Source organism: Scyliorhinus torazame, chromosome 18, assembly GCF_047496885.1.
Source record: "Scyliorhinus torazame isolate Kashiwa2021f chromosome 18, sScyTor2.1, whole genome shotgun sequence".
Taxonomy (NCBI): domain Eukaryota; kingdom Metazoa; phylum Chordata; class Chondrichthyes; order Carcharhiniformes; family Scyliorhinidae; genus Scyliorhinus; species Scyliorhinus torazame.
The window spans coordinates 25839111-25864218 of NC_092724.1; the positions used below are offsets into that span (position 1 = coordinate 25839111).

General features: G+C 49.7%; 1 protein-coding gene across 1 annotated transcript in view; it reads right to left on the reverse strand.

The window, feature by feature from the left end:
- The window catches only part of kxd1 (KxDL motif containing 1), a 30458-nt gene extending 7098 nt beyond the window's left edge, over nt 1–23360 (reverse strand). The window contains exons 1-4 of the mRNA XM_072482419.1: nt 23277–23360; nt 9931–10036; nt 6816–6968; nt 1508–1554 (exon numbers count right to left, since the gene is read on the reverse strand). Coding sequence (XP_072338520.1) covers nt 1508–1554; nt 6816–6968; nt 9931–10025 — 295 coding nt within the window. The 5' untranslated portion in view covers nt 10026–10036; nt 23277–23360. The remainder of the gene's footprint in view (nt 1–1507; nt 1555–6815; nt 6969–9930; nt 10037–23276) is intronic.
- Between the last annotated feature and the right edge of the window lie 1748 nt (nt 23361–25108).

A 25108-nucleotide genomic window follows, 5' to 3' on the forward strand; every position in this document is an offset into this window, starting at 1 on the left:
TAGTTCCTCTGCTTATAAATTGTATACTTTTGCTTTAACCTGTGTCAGTATTTTTTCGTGATTTATACAACTGTTTCCCCAGATTTCTGCAGCGTCTCTACCTCATTTACATCCTCATTTTAAAAAAATTTGGAGTACCAAATTTTTTTTTCCAATTAAGGGGCAATTTAGCACGGCCAAACCACCCACCCTGCACATCTTTGGGTTGTGGGAGTGAGACTCATGCAGACATGGGGAGAATGTGCAAACTCCACATGGACTGTGACCGTGGGCCAGGATTGAACCCGGGTCTTTGGCGCGTGAGGCAGCAGTGCTAACCATTGCGCTACCGTACCGCCCTATTTACATCCTCATTTCCAGGGAGTTTTTGGCCTCCTTTTTCTTCCTATCCAAAAGGTACACCTCATACTCCTCTGCATTGCAATTCATTGCCAATTTCATGCTTATTCTGCATATTTATTAATATTTTGCTGCAGTCTTTCCCAGAGGTTTGGAAAAGTTAAGACATATTGATCCGTGCAGAAACCTCATAAACAACATCTCTCTCTTTTTTGAATCCCATCTCCTCTTAAGTTTTTTTTACACGGGGTAATTAATTTAAAGTGGCCATCTTGTGCGTGGCTGCACAACTTAGAAGGAACACTGATCATAGCCGACTCCAATCCTTTACATATATGCACCTGACCCAGTCTCTGGTGAACTTTTATACATTCAAATTTTCCAGCCTGAGTCTCTGCATAGGGATCAGAAGGAGGAACCCTCCCGAGAAGGCGGCTGCTGAAAGTAGCTGCAGTGCCCGAGATGCTTCCCCGGGTGAAACAGTCAAGTCCACACAGGCCAGGATCCTCTGGTTACGCCACTATCTCTATATCCAATCTCTCCGCATGAGATTTGGCTCCCAATCTTCAGTATAGCTTCTGATTGAAAGGTTAGAATGGATTAAATAAAATTCCTCTTTGAAAGAGGAATTCCCAAATCAGTTAAACTTTACCGAGAACAGAGCAAAGTCTCCCACTGACAGACCAGGACTGATGCCCACAATTCAATCTGTTTGGAACATTTGCCCCATCCTGTCACACGGAACTCAAAAGTGGGAGCTGAAGATGTCCTGGGAAAATGGTTGTGTTCATTATTCTTGCACTAACTAAAGCAAAGCTTTTTGGTTCTGCGCATTTGGATTTATTATTGACACACAATGTGGATTTACTTGGCGATTTGATTCAAATGCAAGTATTAAAAAATGATTCCTGGTATGTGGACATTGCATTAATCGCCTCTCCTTCATTACCCTGAACAATGGGCAGCTGAACCTAATCCTGGGACTGTTGCTGTCCGTAACGTTCAAGTGTGAAAAGGCCGAATCTCAAGATGTACAAAGCAAAACATGTGAAAGTTTCCTAACTATTCTGTAACTTGTTAAATGTCGAAGGGAATCTCCTACAGGTCCCATAGCTGGATAAATGGCATTAATCTGTGAAAAATGTAGAACGCCACTGAACGTACTTACTGCTGAACGCTTCCGGGTGTTGCTTTGCGAGTTTGTCCTTCAAAATCCTACAAAGGATAAAACGAACCATGCACTGATCAGGCCTCTGGGAAACACATACAGACAAACTCTTCTAATTTTAGACATTTGTCTGAGGCAGTCAAGGAGACTTCCTTCACCACATAATACGTACACTCAGTTTCCCCGTTCAATAACGCTACCTGTACCTGTACACAGAAATACTGTCCCCACCGACTGGGAGGCTGTAGGCGCTCACCGACTGTGATACTGCACCCGCCCACCGTCAGTTAGCTGGATGAACCGAGTCTGTCAGCCCAAATCCTAGAAGGAATGGCGTTGGGGGGAGGATGGCAAGGAGAGGGGGGCTTCTGACATGGAGGTATCCCTGGCCCCATACCTCACCAGGAAGAGATGCCACCCATTGGAGCGGGGCCCTGCCCTCTGGGCGTGGTGGGCAACAATCAGGGCGCTGCTGCTGCGCTCTCCTGAGTCTGATGCCTCAGAGGGTGGTGAAGTTGCAGCCCTTGAGGCAGCACCCCACCCAGGTCCATCTTGCAACACCGAGGTACCTTTTGAACCACCATGGGGCTCCAGTGGCGCCCTGAACACCAGCTCATTGGGCGGCGGTTGAGAAAAAGGCCTCCCTTCTCTATCCCAACCTATGGCACTGATGTTGAGTCCCGAACATTTTCCGGACCTACTGGGCAACCGAATGCTGGGGCGGAGATGGGCTCTGAGCTGCTACTCCCCTCTCACCCTGGAAGAGCTCCGCGAGGACCCCTCTGTCGCTGATCCCGGAGATAGGATTGATTCAGAGTTGGGGCCAGTCTGTGAGTAGACACCCTTGTGTCCCCCATGAGTTGCCCCTCATCCCCCTCCCGGAGGAACTCCGAGATTATCTTAAAACCAACCTCAGTCGCCGTGATGGGATCCAGCTGGTGCTCGACTGCCGGTCGGGTCTGCAGTCTGGTCTAGTCCACCAGAGCAGCCGGAAAGGCTCGGAGCCTGGGCTGGAACGAGAAATGTCTGTTGGATGGTTTCCTCATCGAGCTCCTGAGGAGGTGGAGGGCCACATGTATCTCTCCCTCTCTCCGAGCACAGAGGTACACTCTGCTCTGATGAAGATACCCATAACCAGCCTCAATATCAACGCCATGAGGGGTGCAGAACGCAGATTCCAGAACTTCTCGGTCCTGCGGAACATGAAGTATGGGGTATGTTTCCAGCAGGAAAACCACACCATTCCAGGAGTAAAGACTACATGGCTTCTGGAATGGTGAAGGGGGTGGTCTACAGGAGTTACCTGGCCTCAAAGTCTGACAGGTTAACCGGCAATTTCAGCTGGAGATCTGGGGGGGGTCAAGGATCCAGTGCCAGGCCGTTTGCTGCACCTCTGTCCACTTGAGGGGTGACACTTCACCTTTTGCAGGAGCAAACAAGCATCTTTGAAGAAGTATCTGCTTATCTTAGCTGGCGAGTGAATTGTCCTCGGGGAGATCTTTCGACTTGGTGGACATTTGGCGACATCTCCATCCTAACTCCAGTGTTTTCACTTTCGTGTTGACTGGAGTCCAGAAACGACTGCATTTACATTTCTAAAGCGTTCATGTCCTGCGTTCTGGCAGCTTCTGTGCAGCAGGTGCTGTGCTCAGACCACCGTCTGGTGTGGGCAGAACCTGTTCCGTTCTGTGCTCATGTGGGGCCTGTGGCATTTTAACAACTTGCTGCTGGAGGACAAGAAGTTTCTGGACTTGCTGCATTGCTTCTGCGCCAGCTGGCAAAGGAAGCAGATAGGCTGTCCCTCCTCAAGGTCATGGTGGGATGTGGCCAAGGCTCACACGCCTGTGTTTTCTGTCGACAGGAGGTTGACAAAGAGGTGGAACTCCAAGATCAAGGAATTGGAGATGGAGGTGCTCGGCCCGCAGCTGTGCCTCGGTCAGCCCAATGAGGATCTGGCCCTATGGTCGGCGAACAAAGAGAAGGAGGGCGCGCTGAGGGATCTGCTACTTGTCGGGTTCCGAGGCGCACACGTGAGGTCGCGGATTTGGTTCCTCAAGGCGTTGGACTGCAGCTCCCCCTTCTTCTACTCACTGGTAAAAGGGCATGGGGCCTGTCGGGAACTCCTTGGACTACTGGTCAACAATGGATCTATTGCCTCAGATCCGGAGAGCATCAGGGCGCATGCCCAAGCCTAGTATTCTGTTCTGTTCTCTCTGGATCTGTTCAGCAAGGATGTCTGTAGATGTATTTGGGAGAACCTGCCGCAGACTGTGGAGTTCTTCAAGGAATTCTGGGATGTCTTGGGGAATGCCTACGCGGGGGTCCTGGGGAAGAGTATCATGACCAGGGAGATGGTCTTTTAAAAAAAAATTTGGCGTGCCCGATTCATTTTTTCCAATTAAAGGGCAATTTAGCATGGCCAATCCACCTAACCTGCACATCTTTGGGTTGTGGGGGTAAAACCCACGCAAACGTGGGGAGAATGTGCAAATTCCACACGGACAGTGACCCAGAGCCGGGACCGAACCTGGGACCTCGGCGCCGTCAGGCAGTAATGCTGACCGGGAGGTGGTCTTTTTGGGGAGTCTTTTTGTTTGCACTTCAGCTCCACGCTCCTGATCGTCAGGCACCCGGTATGGAGTGGTGCAGGGAGGGAGGAGCACCTCCTCGTGGGCATGCTCCTGGGCCTGGCCAAGCTGGTCATTAATAGGTCCAGGCAACGGGCGGTTGAAAGATCGTCTGTCCCAACGTTTTGCCCATGTTTGTGGCTGGGTGTCCCAGGAAAGGGAGCATGCGGTGTTCACCAGTACGTTGGAGACTTTCCGTGATGGGTGGGCGGCGCAGGAGCTGGGGTGCATGGTAGACCCCAGAATCACATTTCGATTTAAAGTTTAATAAGTTTCCTTTCAGATTTTTGTGCTTTGTTAGTTACTAATTTAAGGGAAGTTCACATTATTTGATTTGTTAAAGTTGCTTAATTTGCCAATTTGTTAACATTTAATCTGTTAATTTCACCCTGAACTGTCATTGGTTTATTCAAAAGAAGTGCCCAATGGCAGCAATACTTCACACACCCATCAACATCAAGTCGATTATGACAGGCCCCATGGTACATATCCTGCAGTGATCAGAACTATTTGCATCATGCACCTGCTCCCTCCAGTGGCACAAAGCAATATCTCAATACAGAGCTGGCAAGCACAAAGATGTTTTGCCAAAAGTACAAAGATTTCCGCTTTTCCCCTTTCAAACAATAATTCGGGACAAAACTAATATTCATAGGGCGGCGCAGTGGCTAACATTGCTGCCTACGGCGCTGAGGGCCCGGGTTCGAATCCTGGCCCTGGGTCACTGTCCGTGTGGCGTTTGCATGTTCTCCCAGTGTCTGCGTGGGTTTCACCCCCACAACCCAAAGATGTGCAGGTTAGGTGGATTGGCCACGCTAAATTGCCCCTTAATTAGAAAAAATTATTGGGTACTCTAAATTTAAAAAAAAAATAATATTCATTTGGGCAAATATGAGTTAATTAAGAAAACTCTCATGGGTTTGTTTGGGGCAAATCATGTTTCACTTACTTGCTGGAGTTTTTTGCTGAGGTAATGGGGTTTGATAAGGGTAATGCTGTTGATGTGCTGTACATGGGCTTCCAAAAGGCATTTGATAAAGAACCGTACAACAAATCTGTGAACAGTGACAGCTGATGGAATAAAAGGGACAACAGCATCATGGATACCAAATTGGCTGAGAGATGGGAAGCAAGAGTAATGGTTAATGGATGATTTCTGGGCTGGAGGAAGGTTCGTATTGGAGTTCTCCAGGGGTCAGTGTTCGGATCCTTGCTTTTCTGGATGGATATTAATGACCTGGAACTTGGTGTACAGGGTACAATTTCTTAATTTGTGGATGATACGTAACTTGGAACCACTGTGAACTGTGAGGAGGAGAATGTAGTACTTCAAAAAGGACAGAGACAGGTTAGTGGAATGAGTGAAGAAGTGGCAGATGAAATTCAATGTCGAGAACTGTGGAGCGATTCATTCGAAAGAACGAGGAAAAATGATATTAAAAAAAGGGGACAATTCTAAAGGGTGTGCAAGAGCAGGGCGACCTGGGTGTCTATGTGCATGAGTCATTGGAGTGACAGGTCGGGGTGAGAGAGTGGTGAATAAAGCACACAGTACCCTTCACGTTATTAACAGGGGAATAGAGTACAAGAGCAAGGGAGTTATGTTAAACTTGTATAAGTCACCAGTTTAGCCTCAGCTGGAGTACTGTGTCCAGTTCTGGGCACCACACTTTAGGAAAGATGTGAAGACATCAGAGAGAGTGCAGAAAGATTCATGAGAATGGTTCCAGGGATGAGGAATTTCAGTTACCCAAACAGATTGGAGAAGTTGGGACTATTTTCCTTGGAGAAGAGGAGGTTTGATCAAGGTCTTCAAAATCATGAGGCGTCTGGACAGGGGCTCTGGGGAGAAGCTGTTCCCCCCTTGGTGTAAGGACGGAGGTCCAGAGGGATGGAATTAAGGTAATTGGTAAAACACGCGATTGAAACACAAAGAGAAACTTGTTCCACGCAGCGAGTGGTTGAAGGGCTGGAATGTGTTGCCCGAGTGATGGAGGCTGGGTCCATTGAGGGATTCAAGAGAAAATTGGATTGTTGTCTGAAAAGAAAGAATGCGCAAGACTATGGAGAATGAGGGGAGTGACTGTAGGTGAATTGCTCCTTTGGAGGCCAGTACAAACACAAAGGGCCAAATGGCCTCCTTATATGCTGCAACGATTCTGTGAAATCTGCTTCCCCATTCCACAAGGCTTCCTGGGTACAATTCCTCCAGGGGCAAGAGCCCGCTGGTCACTCATTCTTCATGTGTTTAACCACTGTGAGAACAGAGGGGTCACAGCCACATCCTCCCTTCAACGACTGGAGAGCAGGAGGCACCAGGTGGTCAGAACTAGGAATTCCAGCTGACCATCTCACTATTTCAGGGATCAGGTCAGAACTGTAGGTTTCGAGGCGGCTGATGTTAGGAGGAATCTTCAAAGTGCAGTGTAACATGGCCGACGGTCCTGCCAGACATTGGCACAGAGGGTGGAGTGGGGAGACCAGGATCTGTAAGGCAGCAATGCAAGCTGGAGGAGGCAGCAGAGGTTGAGTGGTGTGGGGAATGAGAACCCCGTAAACAAGGATCAAGGATTTGAAATCAATATGATCAGGAAGAGTGGCAGTAAGGAGAGCAGGCCCGAGGGAAAGCTCAGTGCCCCTTTCAATCACTCAAAACAACTAACCATTTGCTACCAACGTACCTTATTCGCCGAAAGATGCTGTCAAGATCTTTTTTCATGTCCACAAGTGCCCTGGTATGGTGCTGGTACCGTTCTGTCATCTGATTTAGCCTCATGCTTGACAAATTGTTAAAGTTCAATAACATCTCGTTCGTCTTCTCAAAACGGTCCAGCCTGATAGAAAACAAAGGTCGGTTTTATTCAGAGATTTAAACATGGGGTAACAGACTGCAATAACTATCAAACACCCAAGCCCCAAGTAGCATCATCCCTGCCACACTGCCAGACATACTTGCATACAAGGAAAACAGGAACAGGATTGCCAGTAAAATTCAGTGTGTGTGGAACTCGTATCCCAGTGAGATTCAGTGTGTGTAGAACCAGCACTCCAGTGAGATTCAGTGTGTGTAGAACCAGCACTCCAGTGAGAGTCAGTGTGTGTAGAACCAGCACTCCAGTGAGAGTCAGTGTGTGTAGAACCAGCACTCCAGTGAGAGTCACTGTGTGTAGAACCAGCACTCCAGTGAGAGTCAGTGTGTGTAGAACCAGCACTCCAGTGAGAGTCAGTGTGTGTGGGACCTGTAATCCAGTGAGAGTGAAGGGCAAGTGACAGAAGTGCTAGTGAGGGATCACTTTGGGACAAGTGACCATAACTCCATTAGTTTTAAGATAGCTATGGAGAATGATAGGTCTGGCCCAAGAGTTAAAATTCTTAATTGGGGCAAGGCCAATTTTGATGGTATCAGACAGGAACTTGCAGAGGTAGATTGGGGGAGACTGTTGACAGGCAAAGGGACGGCTGGTAAATGGGAGGCTTTTAAAAATGTGTTAACCAGGGTGCAGGGTAAGCACATTCCCTTTAGAGTGAAGGGCAAGGCTGGTAGAAGTAGGGAACCCTGGATGACTCGAGATATTGAGACTCTGGTCAAAAAGAAGAAGGAGGCATATGACGTACATAAGCAACTGGGATCAAGTGGATCCCTTGAAGAGTATAGAGATTGTCGAAATAGAGTTAAGAGGGAAATCAGGAGGGCAAAAAGGGGACATGAAATTGCTTTGGCAAATAATGCAAGGGAGAATCCAAAGAGATTCTACAGATACATAAAGGGGAAAAGAGTAACGAGGGACAGAGTAGGGCCTCTTAAGGATCAACAAGGGCATCTATGTGCAGAGCCACAAGAGTTGGGTGAGATCCTGAATGAATATTTCTCATCGGTATTCACGGTGGAGAAAGGCATGGATGTTAGGAAACTAAGGGAAATAAATAGTGATGTCTTGAGAAGTGTGCATATTACAGAGGAGGAGGTGCTGGAAGTCTTAAAGCGCATCAAGGTAGATAAATCCCCGGGACCTGATGAAATGTATCCCAGGATGTTGTGGGAGGCTAGGGAGGAAATTGCGGGTCCCCCCTAACAGAGATATTTGAATCATCGGCAGCCACAGGTGAGGTGCCTGAAGATTGGAGAGTGGCGAATGTTGTGCCCTTGTTTAAGAAGGGCAGCAGGGAAAAGCCTGGGAACTACAGACCGGCGAGCCTAACGTCTGTAGTAGGTAAGTTGCTAGAAGGTATTCTGAGAGACAGGATCTACAAGCATTTAGAGAGGCAAGGACTGATTCGGGGCAGTCAGCATGGCTTTGTGCGTGGAAAATCATGTCTCACAAATTTGATTGAGTTTTTTGAGGGGGTGACCAAGAAGGTAGATGAGGGCAGTGCAGTAGACGTTGTCTACATGGACTTTAGCAAAGCCTTTGACAAGGTACCGCATGGTAGGTTGTTGCAGAAGGTTAAAGCTCACGGGATCCAGGGTGAGGTTGCCAATTGGATTCAAAATTGGCTGGACGACAGAAGGCAGAGGGTGGTTGTAGAGGGTTGTTTTTCAAACTGGAGGCCTGTGACCAGTGGTGTGCCTCAGGGATCGGTGCTGGGTCCACTGTTATTTGTGATTTATATTAATGATTTGGATGAGAATTTAGGAGGCATGGTTAGTAAGTTTGCAGATGACACCAAGATTGGTGGCACAGTGGATAGTGAAGAAGGTTATCTAGGATTGCAACGGGATCTTGATCAATTAGGCCAGTGGGCCGATGAATGGCAGATGGAGTTTAATTTAGATAAATGTGAGGTGATGCATTTTGGCAGATCGAATTAGGCCAGGACCTACTCAGTTAATGGTATGGCGTTGGGGAGAGTTATAGAACAAAGAGATCTAGGAGTACAGGTTCATAGCTCCTTGAAGGTGGAGTCGCAGGTGGACAGGGTGGTGAAGAAGGCATTCGGCATGCTTGGTTTCATTGGTCAGAACATTGAATACAGGAGTTGGGACGTCTTGTTGAAGTTGTACAAGACATTGGTACGGCCACACTTGGAATACTGTGTGCAGTTCTGGTCACCCTATTATAGAAAGGATATTATTAAACTGGAAAGAGTGCAGAAAAGATTTACTAGGATGTTGCCGGGACTTGATGGTTTGAGTTATAAGGAGAGGCTGGATAGACTGGGACTTTTTTCCCTGGAGCGTAGGAGGCTTAGGGGTGATCTTATAGAGGTCTATAAAATAATGAGGGGCATAGATAAGGTAGATAGTCAACATTTTTTCCCAAAGGTAGGGGAGTCTAAAACTAGAGGGCATAGGTTTAAGGTGAGAGGGGAGAGATTCAGAAGGGCCCAGAGAGGCAATTTCTTCACTCAGAGGGTAGTGAGTGTCTGGAATGGGCTGCCAGAGGTAGTAGTAGAGGCGGGTACAATTGTGTCTTTTAAAAAACATTTAGATAGTTACATGGGTAAGATGGGTATAGAGGGTTATGGGCCAAGTGCGGGCAACTGGGACTAGCTTAATGGTAAAAACTGGGCGGCATGGACTGGTTGGGCCGAAGGGCCTGTTTCCATGCTGTAAACTTCTATGATTCTAGTCAGTGTGTGTAGAACCAGCACTCCAGTGAGATTCAGTGTGTGTGGGATCCGTACCCCAGTGAGAGTCAGTGTGTGTAGAACCAGCACTCCAGTGAGTCAGTGTGTGTGGGACCTGTACCCCAGTGAGAGTCAGTGGTGTCAGTTGAATATGCTTTTTCATAGAAACAAGTGCAATGACATGTGCCTGTTATCCCAGGGTCTGAGATGCAGCATCCCCATACTCACATGTGTCTCTGTGCCTGGACAATGGCATTGACATCCTCACGGTTCACCATACTCAACATCCTGCTACAGAACACACCGGAGGCAGAGGCCTCCATTCTGTGCAAGCCTGGAAAACAAATAATAACCCATCACAGAGTGCTGTTCAACCAAAATTGGAGTGCAAACCAATACGGCTTCCCAGTGTTATACAGTGAAACACCCGTCCCCACCAATACCCTACCCCAGTGTTATAGTGACAGATCCATCCCCACCAATACGCTCCCCGAGTGTTATAGTGACAGACCCATCCCCACCAATACGCTCCCCGAGTGTTATAGTGACAGACCCATCCCCACCAATACCCTCTGTAGCCATGTAAAATGGCTGCGTTCCGATTAATCTGGCCAAAACCCAGTTTGAAATGGCTAACCCGAAAGACTGCTGGGAAAAGCAGCTAACGAGACACAAGCAGGCAGCTGCAGACAGTATTGCATATTCGGCTCTGGGGAAGTTAGCCCAGATCGATACTCAGGGCTATCAACAGCCCATCAACCCAAGTATTTGCAGTTACATTCAGGACTGTTTGCAGCCCATCTATCCAGACATCTGCATTTAAATCGGCTATCCCCGGGAACAATTGCAACATATTAGCAATTGAATACCGGGCCAGGCCTGTCGGCGCCTGCAGTGGCCGAAACAAAGACAGGTGAGCGACCACCTCCCGATCGAGGAATCGCCTCACCATTGGACACATCGACCCCAGGGATTGGGGACAAATACAATCACTTGGGACTCAGGGTCAAGGGCCGCCCCGGAAGGTGGGAAGCCCCTGGGCCCTATAAAAGTGAGGGGCCAAGTTCAGAACTCTCTCTCTCCTCTTCGCCTGCTCGAGACCTTCGCAAGAACAGCAACCGGCAACAGTAAGTTTGAATCCAGCGATCGCTATCCGGCAGAGACACCTAGCCATCGACCTGTAGCAGCCTTTTGAATCCCGCGGGCCAGATCTGATTGGACAAGCCATTCGTTTCCCTGACCTGGTGGGCTCTTCCTAAAGTTAAGTATTGGCCAGTAGTGATAGGTTTATTATATAGATAGTAGTATTAGTGTATTAATATTGCTTGTTGTATATAATAAATGACCGTTGTTTTAATCCTCACTAAGCGGTGTGCTGTATTATTAATCCTAACCTGCATTTGAACCACGTGGCGGTATAAAGATACCTGGCGACTCGTGAGCAAAGGTGACGTAATCAGAGCCAATAGACTAAGGCTAAAAAGAGCAACATAATTGACGACATCCTGACGGGACCCGACTTAGAAGTGGAAAACCACTCCGGGAGAACCCCAACATTTGAATTAGAATCCAATCGGAAACAAAACAAAAAAAAACCCACAAGTGTTCAAGCGGTTCTGGTTAATAATTCACAATTCGGAAGTGTGTATATGCATGCGTAACTAACAGGGTTAAAAGGCAAAACTGATAGATTTTTTGTTGCGTCAAAACTATCGGCAGTTGGTATTTCGGAAATTAGCGCAAGCCGTACCCGCATCTACCACACCACCTTGGCCCCCTGTTCCAAATTCGAACGTAACGAGCAGATAAGAGAGAGCCATGCAGGCAATGCAAGCGATGCAGCGCCTCATGAACCCCGAAGATTTTGCTGTCGCACCAGTCAGCAGCGTAGGAGCGGGACAGTGTCCCGTTTGGGAAGTGGAAATCCTCAAAATTCTGCAGGGCAAAGGATGGCCCGTGTGGAAGGATTTCTGCAGTAACGACGACTCAGGTCCTGGAAGTATAGGGCATACTTGGTGGGAGAACCTGAGTGAGATCCACAGAAAGAGTTTAGCAAAAACGCGCAAGCCGATGGCAATTGTGTCCTGTCTGGCACAATTGCGAGGCACAGAGGAGGTCGTCAGGATGCTCCGCAAGGAAATAGAAGGCATACATCGGACGAGTAAAATCGATGTATGCGAAATTGAGAAAGAGAACCTGGAGTTAAAAGGGAAATTAGCAGCAAAGGACAAAGAGGTGGCTGACGCCAAACGGGGTCACCAATCTTGTCTGGCGCACTTGAGTAGTTTCCAGTCACAATATGAAAAGGCTTATCAGGACCTGCAGCATGCAGTCCTGGTAAAGAAAGAAACAGAAAACCAGTTAGAGACTCTCCAGAAACAACGCAGTGATCTCAAAGCATCCTTGAGAGCGCTCCACGCCACAACCACGGAACAAAGGCAGAGTACTTTGGACCATGCAAAGTGCCGAAAGCAGATTGCAGACTTGAAAGCACTGCTTTCTGTCCAAAAGGGATTTCAAGAAACCTTTGGGGAAAGTTTAGAACAGGAAGAGGGCCCTGATTGGGAAGAATTGCAGGAGACAGCGCAGAGATATGTTCAGGGAGCATGTGCGCAGGGAAAACCCCAAAGGAGGAAAGCACCCCCACCCCCCACACAACAGATAATACAGGCTCCCATGAACCCTGTAACAACCCACCGCACCGCCACAGCAGACGAGGCGGAGGTCTTATATTCCACTCCCCTCACAGTGACCCAATTACGGGACGCGTGTGCCAAAATCACACCGTTCCTCCCCGCTTCAGACCCACACCATTTCTTTGCCACCGTCAAACACCAGGCGATCTTGTACGGCCTGGATGAGAAAGAGCAGGTAAAGCTCACGGTCCTAAGCTTAGACCCATCGGTCGCAGCAGCCCTTCCTGACCCACAGAATGTAGGAGGGGGCACCCTTGCAGAAATGCATACCGCGATCCTGGATGCGATCGGGTACAACCGGGGTGACCCCATAGACGGTCTGAATAAATGCAGACAGAAAAAGTCTGAACACCCCACAGCGTTCGCAGAATGCTTGTGGATTCATTTTGAAGCCGTTTTCAGCAACGTAGATCGTGCCCATTTGTCCCCAGACAATATGGCCGAGTGGACCCGCACCCTTATCTCCCGTGCCACGGAAGCAGGACAGAATGCCTGTAGTAATTATGACCCCCCGGAGGAGGCTCATAATGAGAAGTGGATGGTCAAAAGATTGTCCCGCGTTTGGGAACAAGCGGCTCACGGTAAATCAGCAACTAGAACCCCCGAGGAAAACCAAGCCGCCGCAGACGTGCAGGCAGTAAGAACCACTCTCCACAACCCCGCCTGGGTAAACGAGGGAAAGAACAGCCCCCCCAGCCAAACCGCAAGAGTGCCACAATTGCGGACAGTTGGGACATTTTGCCAAAGAATGCAATGGCCCTAAAAAAACCACAGAGTGCCCAACCGACAGGCACTCTCAATAAGAAAAAGGCAGAGCCCATAGCAACCGAGAACTGAGGTGTCCACATGATGATTTAAAGGAGACACTTGGTGAAAAGTGTTGTCCTTTCTGATGGAACCTGCAGAATGTTTTATGTTGTCTGTCTGTTAGTTAAATGTTGTTTGTCCTACAGGAGAATTTTCTCACAGCCCCACACCAATTCACCTGAACTTTTTAACTTTCCCACTGACACCCACCACCGCCACACGCCCATTCGGCTGATACCTCTGAGGACTTGCCTCAGACACCCGATCGTAGCTACTCTTCCGATTTGATGGTAGAATCAGAACAGTAACCCCACCATGATGACTACATTTTTGTCCGTTCTTTGGTCGCTCAGGCAGTGGAGAAACGGCGTGAGACCCGCCCTGCCTGGGGACCCCCTCGTTGGTCAAAAACGCTCGGGTAGGGAAGATACGGTATTGGTAGCCGTCCTACCCGGGGACTCCACCCAAGTCTTACCCGTCGCGGCCCACACGCACCTCATTCGACCTTTTCTTTCAAAAACAGTTTATTTTACTTAGGCAACCTTTGGGTTGCTGCCACATGCTATTTACATCCTGGAACATTTGGATGATAAACCTAGCACTGGTCCACCATTGGGAAGTGTGCCGTGTCCAAACATTTGGTTTGAAAAAAAAAAATGGGGGGGGGGGAAGAGTCACATACTGTGACCAATTATAAGGATTTAATTGGCCCCAAGAAGGACAGACACACTAACACACCAGATATTAAACCGAAGTATTTACACACACTACGCTTGTCTTACAGAACTCCAGAAGCTCCAAGTCCGGAGAAAACCAGCGAACACAGGAAAAGGAAAGAAAGAAGACAGCCATGAGGACTCCTTTCTTCGTGCTCAACATGTTTGTGCTGGACTTTTGGTTGCGCGGGAATGCGGACCCCATCACTCCAAACCCCTTTACTGTTAACACTTCACGGCCCAGTAGTACCGAGGGCCCAGTCACCAACCACGCTGCATTATCCTGGTGTGCCAAGTTCATAACTTGGTACTCCTTATCGTACATCATTGAGGCACTGTTGGCATTGGCTATACTCAGTTGTGCAGTACAGACCATGCGCCTCCGCAAGTGGAAAAGGAGAGCGTACCGCGCTCGAACCCCGGTCTATCGGATCCAATCCCCGATATTCGGCTATGACCAGACCCCAGCGACATACGAATAATAAAACATGCACTGGCGGTTTTTCCTGTAAATAAAAAGAAAATGTATGGAAATGTATGATCCTGAGCTTGACTGCCAAGCCAGGAAAGAGTATATTAAATGTTGTGATTGTTATTGTATGTTTAGAGAGACAAGATTGTATAATGCTTGAAGAATTGCTTAGGTAAAATTAGAGGTTCCCAGTTTATTTTTTTATAGATACATGCCCCTGCCTGACATAGCGCCCTCAAGAATTGTTTAGGTAAATTTTTGTGCCTAGCTAGGGTCAGAGTAGTGGCCATGTAGGAGGTGCCCCCCCCCGGTCAGGGAACGAAGAGGACAAAATTTATGTGATCCTTCACGCTTCGCGTTAGGATCACAAGGCGGGACTGTAGCCACGTAAAATGGCTGCGTTCCGATTAATCTGGCCAAAACCCAGTTTAAAATGGCTAACCCGAAAGACTGCTGGGAAAGCAGCTAACGCGACACAAGCAGGCAGCTGCAGACAGTATTGCATATTCGGCTCTGGGGAAGTTAGCCCAGATCGATACTCAGGGCTATCAACGGCCTATCAACCTAGGTATTTGCAGTTGCATTCAGGACTGTTTGCAGCCCATCTATCCAGACATCTGCAGTTAAATCGGCTATCCCCGGGAACAATTGCAACATATTAGCAATTGAATACCGGGCCAGGCCTGTCGGCGCCTGCAGTGGCCAAAACAAAGACAGGTGAACGACTACCCCCCGATCGAGGAATCGCCTCACCATTGGACACATCGACCCCAGGGATTGGGGACAAATCCAATCACTTGGGACTCAGGGTCAAGGGCCGCCCCGGGAGGCGGGAAGCCCCTGGGCCCTATAAAAGTGAGGGGCCAAGTTCAGAACTCTCTCTCTCCTCTTCGCCTGCTCGAGACCTTCGCAAGAACAGCAACCGGCAACAGTAAGTTTGAATCCAGCGATCGCTATCCGGTAGAGACACCTAGCCACCGACCTGTAGCAGCCTTTTGAATCCCGCGGGCCAGATCTGATTGGACAAGCCATTCGTTTCCCTGACCTGGTGGGCTCTTCCTAAAGTTAAGTATTGGCCAGCAGTGATAGGTTTATTATATAGATAGGAGTATTAGTGTATTGATATTGCTTGTTGTATATAATAAATGACCGTTGTTTTAATCCTTACTAAGCGGTGTGCTGTATTATTAATCATAACCTGCACTTGAACCACGTGGCGGTATCATAAAGATACCTGGCGACTCGTGAGAAAAGGTGACGTAATCAGAGCCAATAGACTAAGGTTAAAAAGAGCAACACCTCCCCTAGTGTTAAAGTGACAGAGCCATCCCCACCAATACCCTCCCCCAGTGTTGTACAGTGACAGACCCATCCCCACCAATACCCTCCACCAGTGTTATAGTGACAGAGCCATCCCCACCAATACCCTCCCCCAGTGTTATAGTGACAGACCCATCCCCACCAATACCCTCCCCCAGTGTTGTACAGTGACAGACCCATCCCCACCAATATCCTACCCCAGTGTTATAGTGTAGAGCCATCCCCACCAATATCCTACCCCAGTGTTATAGTGACAGACCCATCTCCACCAATACCATCCCCTAGTGTTATAGTGACAGACCCATCTCCACCAATATCCTCCCCCAGTGTTGCACAGTGACAGACCCTTCCCCACCAATACCATCCCCCAGTGTTGTACAGCGACAGACCCATCCCCACAAATACCATCCCCCAGTGTTACAGTGACAGACCCATCCCCACCAAAACCCTCCACCAGTGTTACAGTGACAGACCCATCCCCACCAATACGCTCCCCGAGTGTTATAGTGACAGACCCATCCCCACCAATACGCTCCCCGAGTGTTATAGTGACAGACCCGTCCCCACCAATACCCTCCTCCAGTGTTATAGTGACAGACCCATCTCCACGAATACCCTCCCCCAGTGTTATAGTGACAGACCCATCCCCACCAATACCCCCAAACCAGTGTTGTACAGTGACAGACCCATCTCCACCAATACCCGCCACCAGTGTTATAGTGTCAGACCCATCCCCATCAATACCCTCCCCCAGTGTTATAGTGACAGACCCATCCCCACCAATACCCTCCACCAGTGTTGTACAGTGACAGACCCATCTCCACCAATACCCGCCACCAGTGTTATAGTGTCAGACCCATCCCCATCAATACCCCCCCCCAGTGTTATAGTGACAGACCCATCCCCACCAATACCCTCCCCCAGTGTTATAGTGACAGACCCATCCCCACCAATACCCTCCACCAGTGTTGTACAGTGACATACCCATCCCCACCAATACCCCCCCCCCCAGTGTTATAGTGACAGACCCATCCCCACCAGTACCCTCCCCCAGTGTTATAGTGACAGACCCATCCCCACCAATACCCTCCACCAGTGTTGTACAGTGACAGACCCATCTCCACCAATACCGTCCCCCAGTGTTATAGTGACAGACCCGTCCCCACCAATACCCTCCCCCAGTGTTATAGTGACAGACCCGTCCCCACCAATACCCTCCCCCAGTGTTATAGTGACAGACCCGTCCCCACCAATACCCTCCCCCAGTGTTATAGTGACAGACCCATCTCCACCAATACCCTCCCCCAGTGTTATAGTGACAGACGCATCCCCACCAATACGCTCCCAGAGTGTTATAGTGACAGACGCATCCCCACCAATACCCTCCCCCAGTGTTATAGTGGCAGACCCATCCCCACCAATACCCTCCCCCAGTGTTATAGTGACAGACGCATCTCCACCAATATCCTCCAGCAGTGTTATAGTGACAGACCCATCCCCATCAATACCCTCCCCCAGTGTTATAGTGACAGACCCATCCCCACCAATACCCTCCCCCAGTGTTGTAGTGACAGCCCCATCCCCACCAATATCCTCCTCCAGTGTTATAGTGACAGACCCATCCCCACCAATACCCCCCCCCAGTGTTGTACAGTGACAGACCCACCCCCACCAATACCCTACCCCAGTGTTATAATGACAGACCCATCTCCACCAATATCCTCCACCAGTGTTATAGTGACAGACCCATCCCCACCAATACCCTCCCCTAGTGTTATAGTGACAGTGCCACCCCCACCAATACCCTACCCCAGTGTTGTACAGTGACAGACCCATCCCCACCAATACCCTCCCCCAGTGTTATAGTGACAGACCCATCTCCACCAATATCCTCCACCAGTGTTGTACAGTGACAGACCCATCTCCACCAATATCCTCCGCCAGTCTTATAGTGACAGACCCATCCCCACCAATACCCTCCCCCAGTGTTATAGTGACAGACCCATCTCCACCAATATCCTCCCCCAGTGTTATAGTGACAGACCCGTCCCCACCAATACCCTCCCCCAGTGTTATAGTGACAGACCCGTCCCCACCAATACCCTCCCCCAGTGTTATAGTGACAGACCCATCCCCACCAATACCATCCCCCAGTGTTATAGTGGCAGACCCATCCCCACCAATACCCTCCCCCAGTGTTATAGTGACAGACGCATCCCCACCAATACGCTCCCAGAGTGTTATAGTGACAGACGCATCCCCACCAATACCCTCCCCCAGTGTTATAGTGGCAGACCCATCCCCACCAATACCCTCCCCCAGTGTTATAGTGACAGACGCATCTCCACCAATATCCTCCAGCAGTGTTATAGTGACAGACCCATCCCCATCAATACCCTCCCCCAGTGTTATAGTGACAGACCCATCCCCACCAATACCCTCCCCCAGTGTTGTAGTGACAGCCCCATCCCCACCAATATCCTCCTCCAGTGTTATAGTGACAGACCCATCCCCACCAATACCCCCCCCCAGTGTTGTACAGTGACAGACCCACCCCCACCAATACCCTACCCCAGTGTTATAATGACAGACCCATCTCCACCAATATCCTCCACCAGTGTTATAGTGACAGACCCATCCCCACCAATACCCTCCCCTAGTGTTATAGTGACAGAGCCACCCCCACCAATACCCTACCCCAGTGTTGTACAGTGACAGACCCATCCCCACCAATACCCTCCCCCAGTGTTATAGTGACAGACCCATCCCCACCAATATCCTCCCCCAGTGTTATAGTGACAGACCCATCTCCACCAATATCCTCCACCAGTGTTGTACAGTGACAGACCCTTCCCCACCAGTGTTGCACAGTGACAGACCCATCCCCACCAATACCCTCCCCCAGTGTTATAGTGACAGACCCATCTCCACCAATATCCTCCGGCAGTCTTATAGTGACAGACCCATGCCCAACAATACCCTCCCCCAGTGTTATAGTGACAGACCCATCTCCACCAATATCCTCCACCAGTGTTATAGTGACAGACCCATCTCCACCAATACCCTCCCCCAGTGTTATAGTGTCAGACCCATCCCGACCAATACCCTCCACCAGTGTTACAGTGACAGACCCATCCCCACCAATACCCTCCCCCAGTGTTATAGTGATAGACCCATCCCCACCAATACCCTCCCCAGTGTTGTACAGTGACAGACCCATCTCCACCAATACCCTCCCCCAGTGTTATAGTGATAGACCCATCCCCACCAATACCCTCCCCAGTGTTGTACAGTGACAGACCCATCTCCACCAATACCCTCCCCCAGTGTTATAGTGACAGACCCATCTCCACCAATACCCTCCCCCAGTGTTATAGTGACAGACCCATCCCCACCAATACGCTCCCCCAGTGTTGTACAGTGACAGACCCATCCTCACCAATACCATCCCCCAGTGTTATCGTGACAGACCCCTCTCCACCAATATCCTCCCCCAGTGTTATAGTGACAGACCCATCCCCACCAATACCATCCCCCAGTGTTGTACAGTGACAGACCCATCCCCACCAATACCATCCCCCAGTGTTGTACAGCGACAGACCCATCCCCACCAATATCCTCCTCCAGTGTTATAGTGACGGACCCATCCCCACCAATACCCTCCACCAGTGTTATCGTGACAGACCCATCTCCAGCAATATCCTCCCCCAGTGTTATAGTGACAGACCCATCCCCACCAATACCCTCCCCCAGTGTTGTACAGTGACAGACCTGTCCCCACCAATACCCTCCCCCAGTGTTGTACAGTGACAGACCCATCCCCACCAATACCCTCCCCCAGTGTTGTACAGTGACAGACCCATCCCCACCACCAGTGTTGTACAGTGACAGACCCATCCCCACCAATATCCTCCCCCAGTGTTGTACAGTGACAGACCCATCCCCACCAATACCCTCCCCCAGTGTTGTACAGTGACAGACCCATCCCCACCAATACCCTCCACCAGTGTTATCGTGACAGACCCCTCTCCACCAATATCCTCCCCCAGTGTTGTACAGTGACAGACCCATCCCCACCAATACCATCCCCCAGTGTTGTTCAGTGACAGACCCATCCCCACCAATATCCTCCCCCAGTGTTATAGTGACAGACCCATCCCCACCAATACCATCCCCCAGTGTTATACAGTGACAGACCCATCCCCACCAATACCATCCCCCAGTGTTGTACAGTGACAGTCCCATCCCCACCAATATCCTCCCCCAGTGTGAAACAGTGACAGACCCATCCCCACCAATACCATCCCCCAGTGTTGTACAGTGACAGACCTGTCCCCACCAGTACTGTACCCCAGTGTTATACAGTGACAGACCCGTCCCCACCAGTACTGTACCCGAGTGTTATACAGTGTCAGACCCGTCCCCACCAGTACTGTATCCCAGTGTTATACAGTGACAGACCTGTCTCCACCAGTACTGTAGCCCTGTGTTATACAGTGACTGACTCGACTCCGCCAGTACTGTGCCCCAGTGTTATACAGCGACAGACCTGTCCCCACCAGTACTCTTCCCCAGTGTTATACAGTGACAGACCCGTCCCCACCAGTACTCTTCCCCAGTGTTATACAGTAACAGACGTGCCCCCACCAGTCCTGTACCCCAGTGTGACTCAGCGACAGACCCATCCGGACCAGTACTTCACCCTTATGTTATACAGTGACAGACCTCTCCCCACCAGTACATTTTTAAAAAATTTAGAGTACACAATACATTTTTTTCAAATAAGGGGCAATTTAGCATGTTCAATCCTCCTACCCCGCACATGTTTAGGTTGTGGGGGTGAAACCCGCACAACATGGGGGGAACGTGCAAACTCCACATGTACATCCCCACCTGTACTAACCCCAGTGGTATACAGTGACAGACCCATCCCCACCAGTACTGTACCCCAGTGTTATACAGTGACAGACCCATCCCCACCAGTACTGTACTCCAGTGTTATACAGTGACAGATCCGTCACCACCAGTACTGTACCCCAGTGTTATACAGTGACAGACCCGCCCCCACCAGTACTGTATCCGTGTTATAGTGACAGACCCATCCCCACCAGTACTGTACCCCAGTGTTACCCAGTGACAGAACCGTCCTCACCAGTACTGCACCCCAGTGTTACAGTGACAGACCTGCCCTCACCAGTACTGTACCCCAATGTTATACATTGATAGACCCGTCCCCACCTGTACTGTACCCCAGTGTTATACAGTGACAGACCCGTCCCCACCACTGTACCCCAGTGTTATACAGCGAGACCCCTCCCCACAGTACTGTACCCCAGTGTTACATAGTGACAGACCTGTCCCCACCAATACTGTACCCCAGTGTTATACAGTGACAGACCTGTCCCCACTAGTACTTACCCCAGTGTTATACAGTGACAGACCTGTCACCACCAGTACTGTACCCCAGTGTTATAGAGTGACAGACCCGTCCCCACCAATACTGTACCCCAGTGTTATACAGTGACAGACCCGTCCCCACCAGTACTGTACCCGTGTTATATAGTGACAGACCTGTCCCCACCAGTACTGTACCCCAGTGTTATATAGTGACAGACCTGTCCCCACCAGTACTGTACCCCAGTGTTATACAGTGACAGACCTGTCCCCACCAGTACTGTACCCCAGTGTTATACAGTGACAGACCTGTCCCCACCAGTAATGTACCCCAGTGTTATACAGTGACAGACCCGTCCCCACCAGTACTGTACCCCAGCGTTATACAGTGACAGACCCGTCCCCACCAGTACTGTACCCCAGTGTTATACAGTGACAGACCTGTCCCCACCAGTACTGTACCCCAGTGTTATACAGTGACAGACCTGTCCCCACCAGTACTGTACCCCAGTGTTATACAGTGACAGACCTGTCCCCACCAGTACTGTACCCCAGTGTTATACAGTGACAGACCCGTCCCCACCAGTACTGTACCCCAGTGTTATACAGTGACAGAACCGTCCCGATCAGTACTGTACCCCAGTGTTATACAGTGACAGACCCATCCCCACCAGTACTGTACCCCAGTGTTATACAGTGACAGACCCATCCCCACCAGTACTGTACCCTGGTGTTATACAGTGACAGACGCGTCGCCACCAGTACTGTACCCCAGTGTTACAGTAACAGACCTGTCCCCACCAGTACTGTACCCCGGTGTTAAACAGTGACAGACGCGTCGCCACCAGTACTGTACCCCAGTGTTACACAGTGACAGACCCGTCGCCACCAGTACTGTACCCCAGTGTTATACAGTGACAGACGTGTCGCCACCAGTACTGTACCCCAGTGTTATACAGTGACAGACCCGTCGCCACCAGTACTGCACACCAGTGTTATAGTGACAGACCTGTCCCCACCAGTACTGTACCCCAGTTATACAGTGACAGACCCGTCCCCACCTGTGCTGTACCCCAGTGTTATACAGTGACAGACCCGTCCCCACCAGTACTGTACCCCAGTGTTATACAGTGACAGACCCGTCCCCACCAGTACTGTACCCCAGTTATACAGTGACAGACCCATCCCCACCAGTACTGTACCCCAGTGTTATACAGTGACAGACCCGTCCCCACCAGTACTGTACCCCAGTTATACAGTGACAGACCCATCCCCATTAGTACTGTATCCCAGTGTTATACAGTGACAGACCCATCCCCACCAGTACTGTACCCCAGTGTTATACAGTGACAGACCCGTCCCCACCAGTACTGTACCCCAGTGTTAAACAGTGACAGACCCGTCCCCACCAGTACTGTACCCCAGTGTTATACAGTGACAGACCCGTCCCCACCAGTACTGTACCCCAGTGTTATACAGTGACAGACCCGTCCCCACCAGTACTGTACCCCAGTGTTATACAGTGACAGACCCGTCCCCACCAGTACTGTACCCCAGTGTTATACAGTGACAGACCCGTCCCCACCAGTACTGTACCCCAGTGTTATACAGTGACAGACCCGTCCCCACCAGTACTGTACCCCGGTGTTGTACAGTGACAGACCCGTCCCCACCAGTACTGTACCCCAGTGTTATACAGTGACAGACCCATCCCCACCAGTACTGTACCCCAGTGTTATACAGTGACAGACCCGTCCCCACCAGTACTGTACCCAGTGTTATACAGTGACAGACGTGTCGCCACCAGTACTGTACCCAGTGTTATACAGTGACAGACCCGTCCCCACCAGTACTGTACCCCAGTGTTATACAGTCACAGACCCATCCCCACCCATACTGTACCCCGGTGTTGTACAGTGACAGACCCGTCCCCACCAGTACTGTACCCCGGTGTTGTACAGTGACAGACCCGTCCCCACCAGTACTGTACCCCGGTGTTATACAGTGACAGACCCGTCCCCACCAGTACTGTACCCCGGTGTTGTACAGTGACAGACCCATCCCCATTAGTACTGTATCCCAGTGTTATACAGTGACAGACCCGTCCCCACCAGTACTGTACCCCGGTGTTATGCAAAGCTATTAATTATATTTTGTGTTATTTCTCACCTGTTCTCCTTTCTCTTCCTGAAACTGCGGCTCCTCCTGGTGTCACTGTGGGAACAGCAGCACGCAGGCGCAGTGCCGCCCCCCCCCCCCCCGTGACGTTCTTTGCCTGGGCCCGGATGACAGGTTCGGAGGTCACGGAGTCCCCGTATGTAATCCCAGGCCTGCTGGCTGAGGAGCCGCGTTCCCATGGTGACGGGCCACAAACGGCGGCTCCGGGGCAGCGTCGGAATTTTATCCAATATCCGCTTTACTCTGTGAAGTTGCTGCTTGGGTGAGACTCCAGTAAATCTTTTTTCAATTTCTGTTTTATTATGCAATAAGACGCCACATTCTTCCGCTTTCGCCCCCCTCTGAACATTAGCCTCTGCAGCTGTTCCTCCATCTGACTCAGCGCACTCACCCACTCAAACCACAACGCTGCAGGAAATCAAACTGCTTCTGAACAAACTCTGTGAACCTGAATAAACAGCGACTCTGTACAGTTACAGTGAGTGACCCTAACCCTGAATAAACAGTGACTCTGTACAGTTACACAGTGAGTGATCCTCACCCTGAATAAACAGTGACTCTGTACAGTTACAGTGAGTGACCCTAACCCTGAATAAACAGTGACTCTGTACAGTTACACAGTGAGTGATCCTAACCCTGAATAAACAGTGACTCTGTACAGTTACACAGTGAGTGATCCTCACCCTGAATAAACAGTGACTCTGTACAGTTACAGTGAGTGATCCTCACCCTGAATAAACAGTGTCTCTGTACAGTTACAGTGAGTGACCCTCACCCTGAATAAACAGAGACTCTGTACAGTTACACAGTGAGTGATCCTCACCCTGAATAAACAGTGACCCTGTACAGTTACACAGTGAGTGACCATTACCCTGAATAAACAGTGACTCTGTACAGTTACACAGTGAGTGATCCTCACCCTGAATAAACAGTGACTCTGTACAGTTACACAGTGAGTGACCCTGACCCTGAATAAACAGTGACTCTGTACAGTTACACAGTGAGTGACCCTAACCCTGAATAAACAGTGACTCTGTACAGTTACACAGTAAGTGACCCTCACCCTGAATAAACAGTGACTCTGTACAGTTACAGTGAGTGACCCTCACCCTGAATAAACAGAGACTCTGTACAGTTACACAGTGAGTGATCCTCACCCTGAATAAACAGTGACTCTGTACAGTTACACAGTGAGTGACCCTGACCCTGAATAAACAGTGACTCTGTACAGTTACACAGTGAGTGACCCTAACCCTGAATAAACAGTGACTCTGTACAGTTACACAGTAAGTGACCCTCACCCTGAATAAACAGTGACTCTGTACAGTTACACAGTAAGTGACCCTTACCCTGAATAAACAGCGACTCTGTACAGTTACACAGTGAGTGATCCTTATCCTGAATAAACAGTGACTCTGTACAGTTACAGTGAGGGATCCTCACCCTGAATAAACAGTGACTCTGTACAGTTGCACAGTGAGTGACCCTTACCCTGAATAAACAGTGTCTTTGTACAGTTACACAGTGAGTGACCCTAACCCTGAATAAACAGTGACTCTGTACAGTTACACAGTGAGTGACCCTTACCCTGAATAAACAGTGACTCTGTACAGTTACACAGTGAGTGATCCTTACCCTGAATAAACAGCGACTCTGTACAGTTACACAGTGAGTAACCTCACCCTGAATAAACAGTGACTCTGTACAGTTACACAGTGAGTGACCCTGACCCTGAATAAACAGTGACTCTGTACAGTTACACAGTGAGTGATCCTTACCCTGAATAAACAGCGACTCTGTACAGTTACACAGTGAGTGACGCT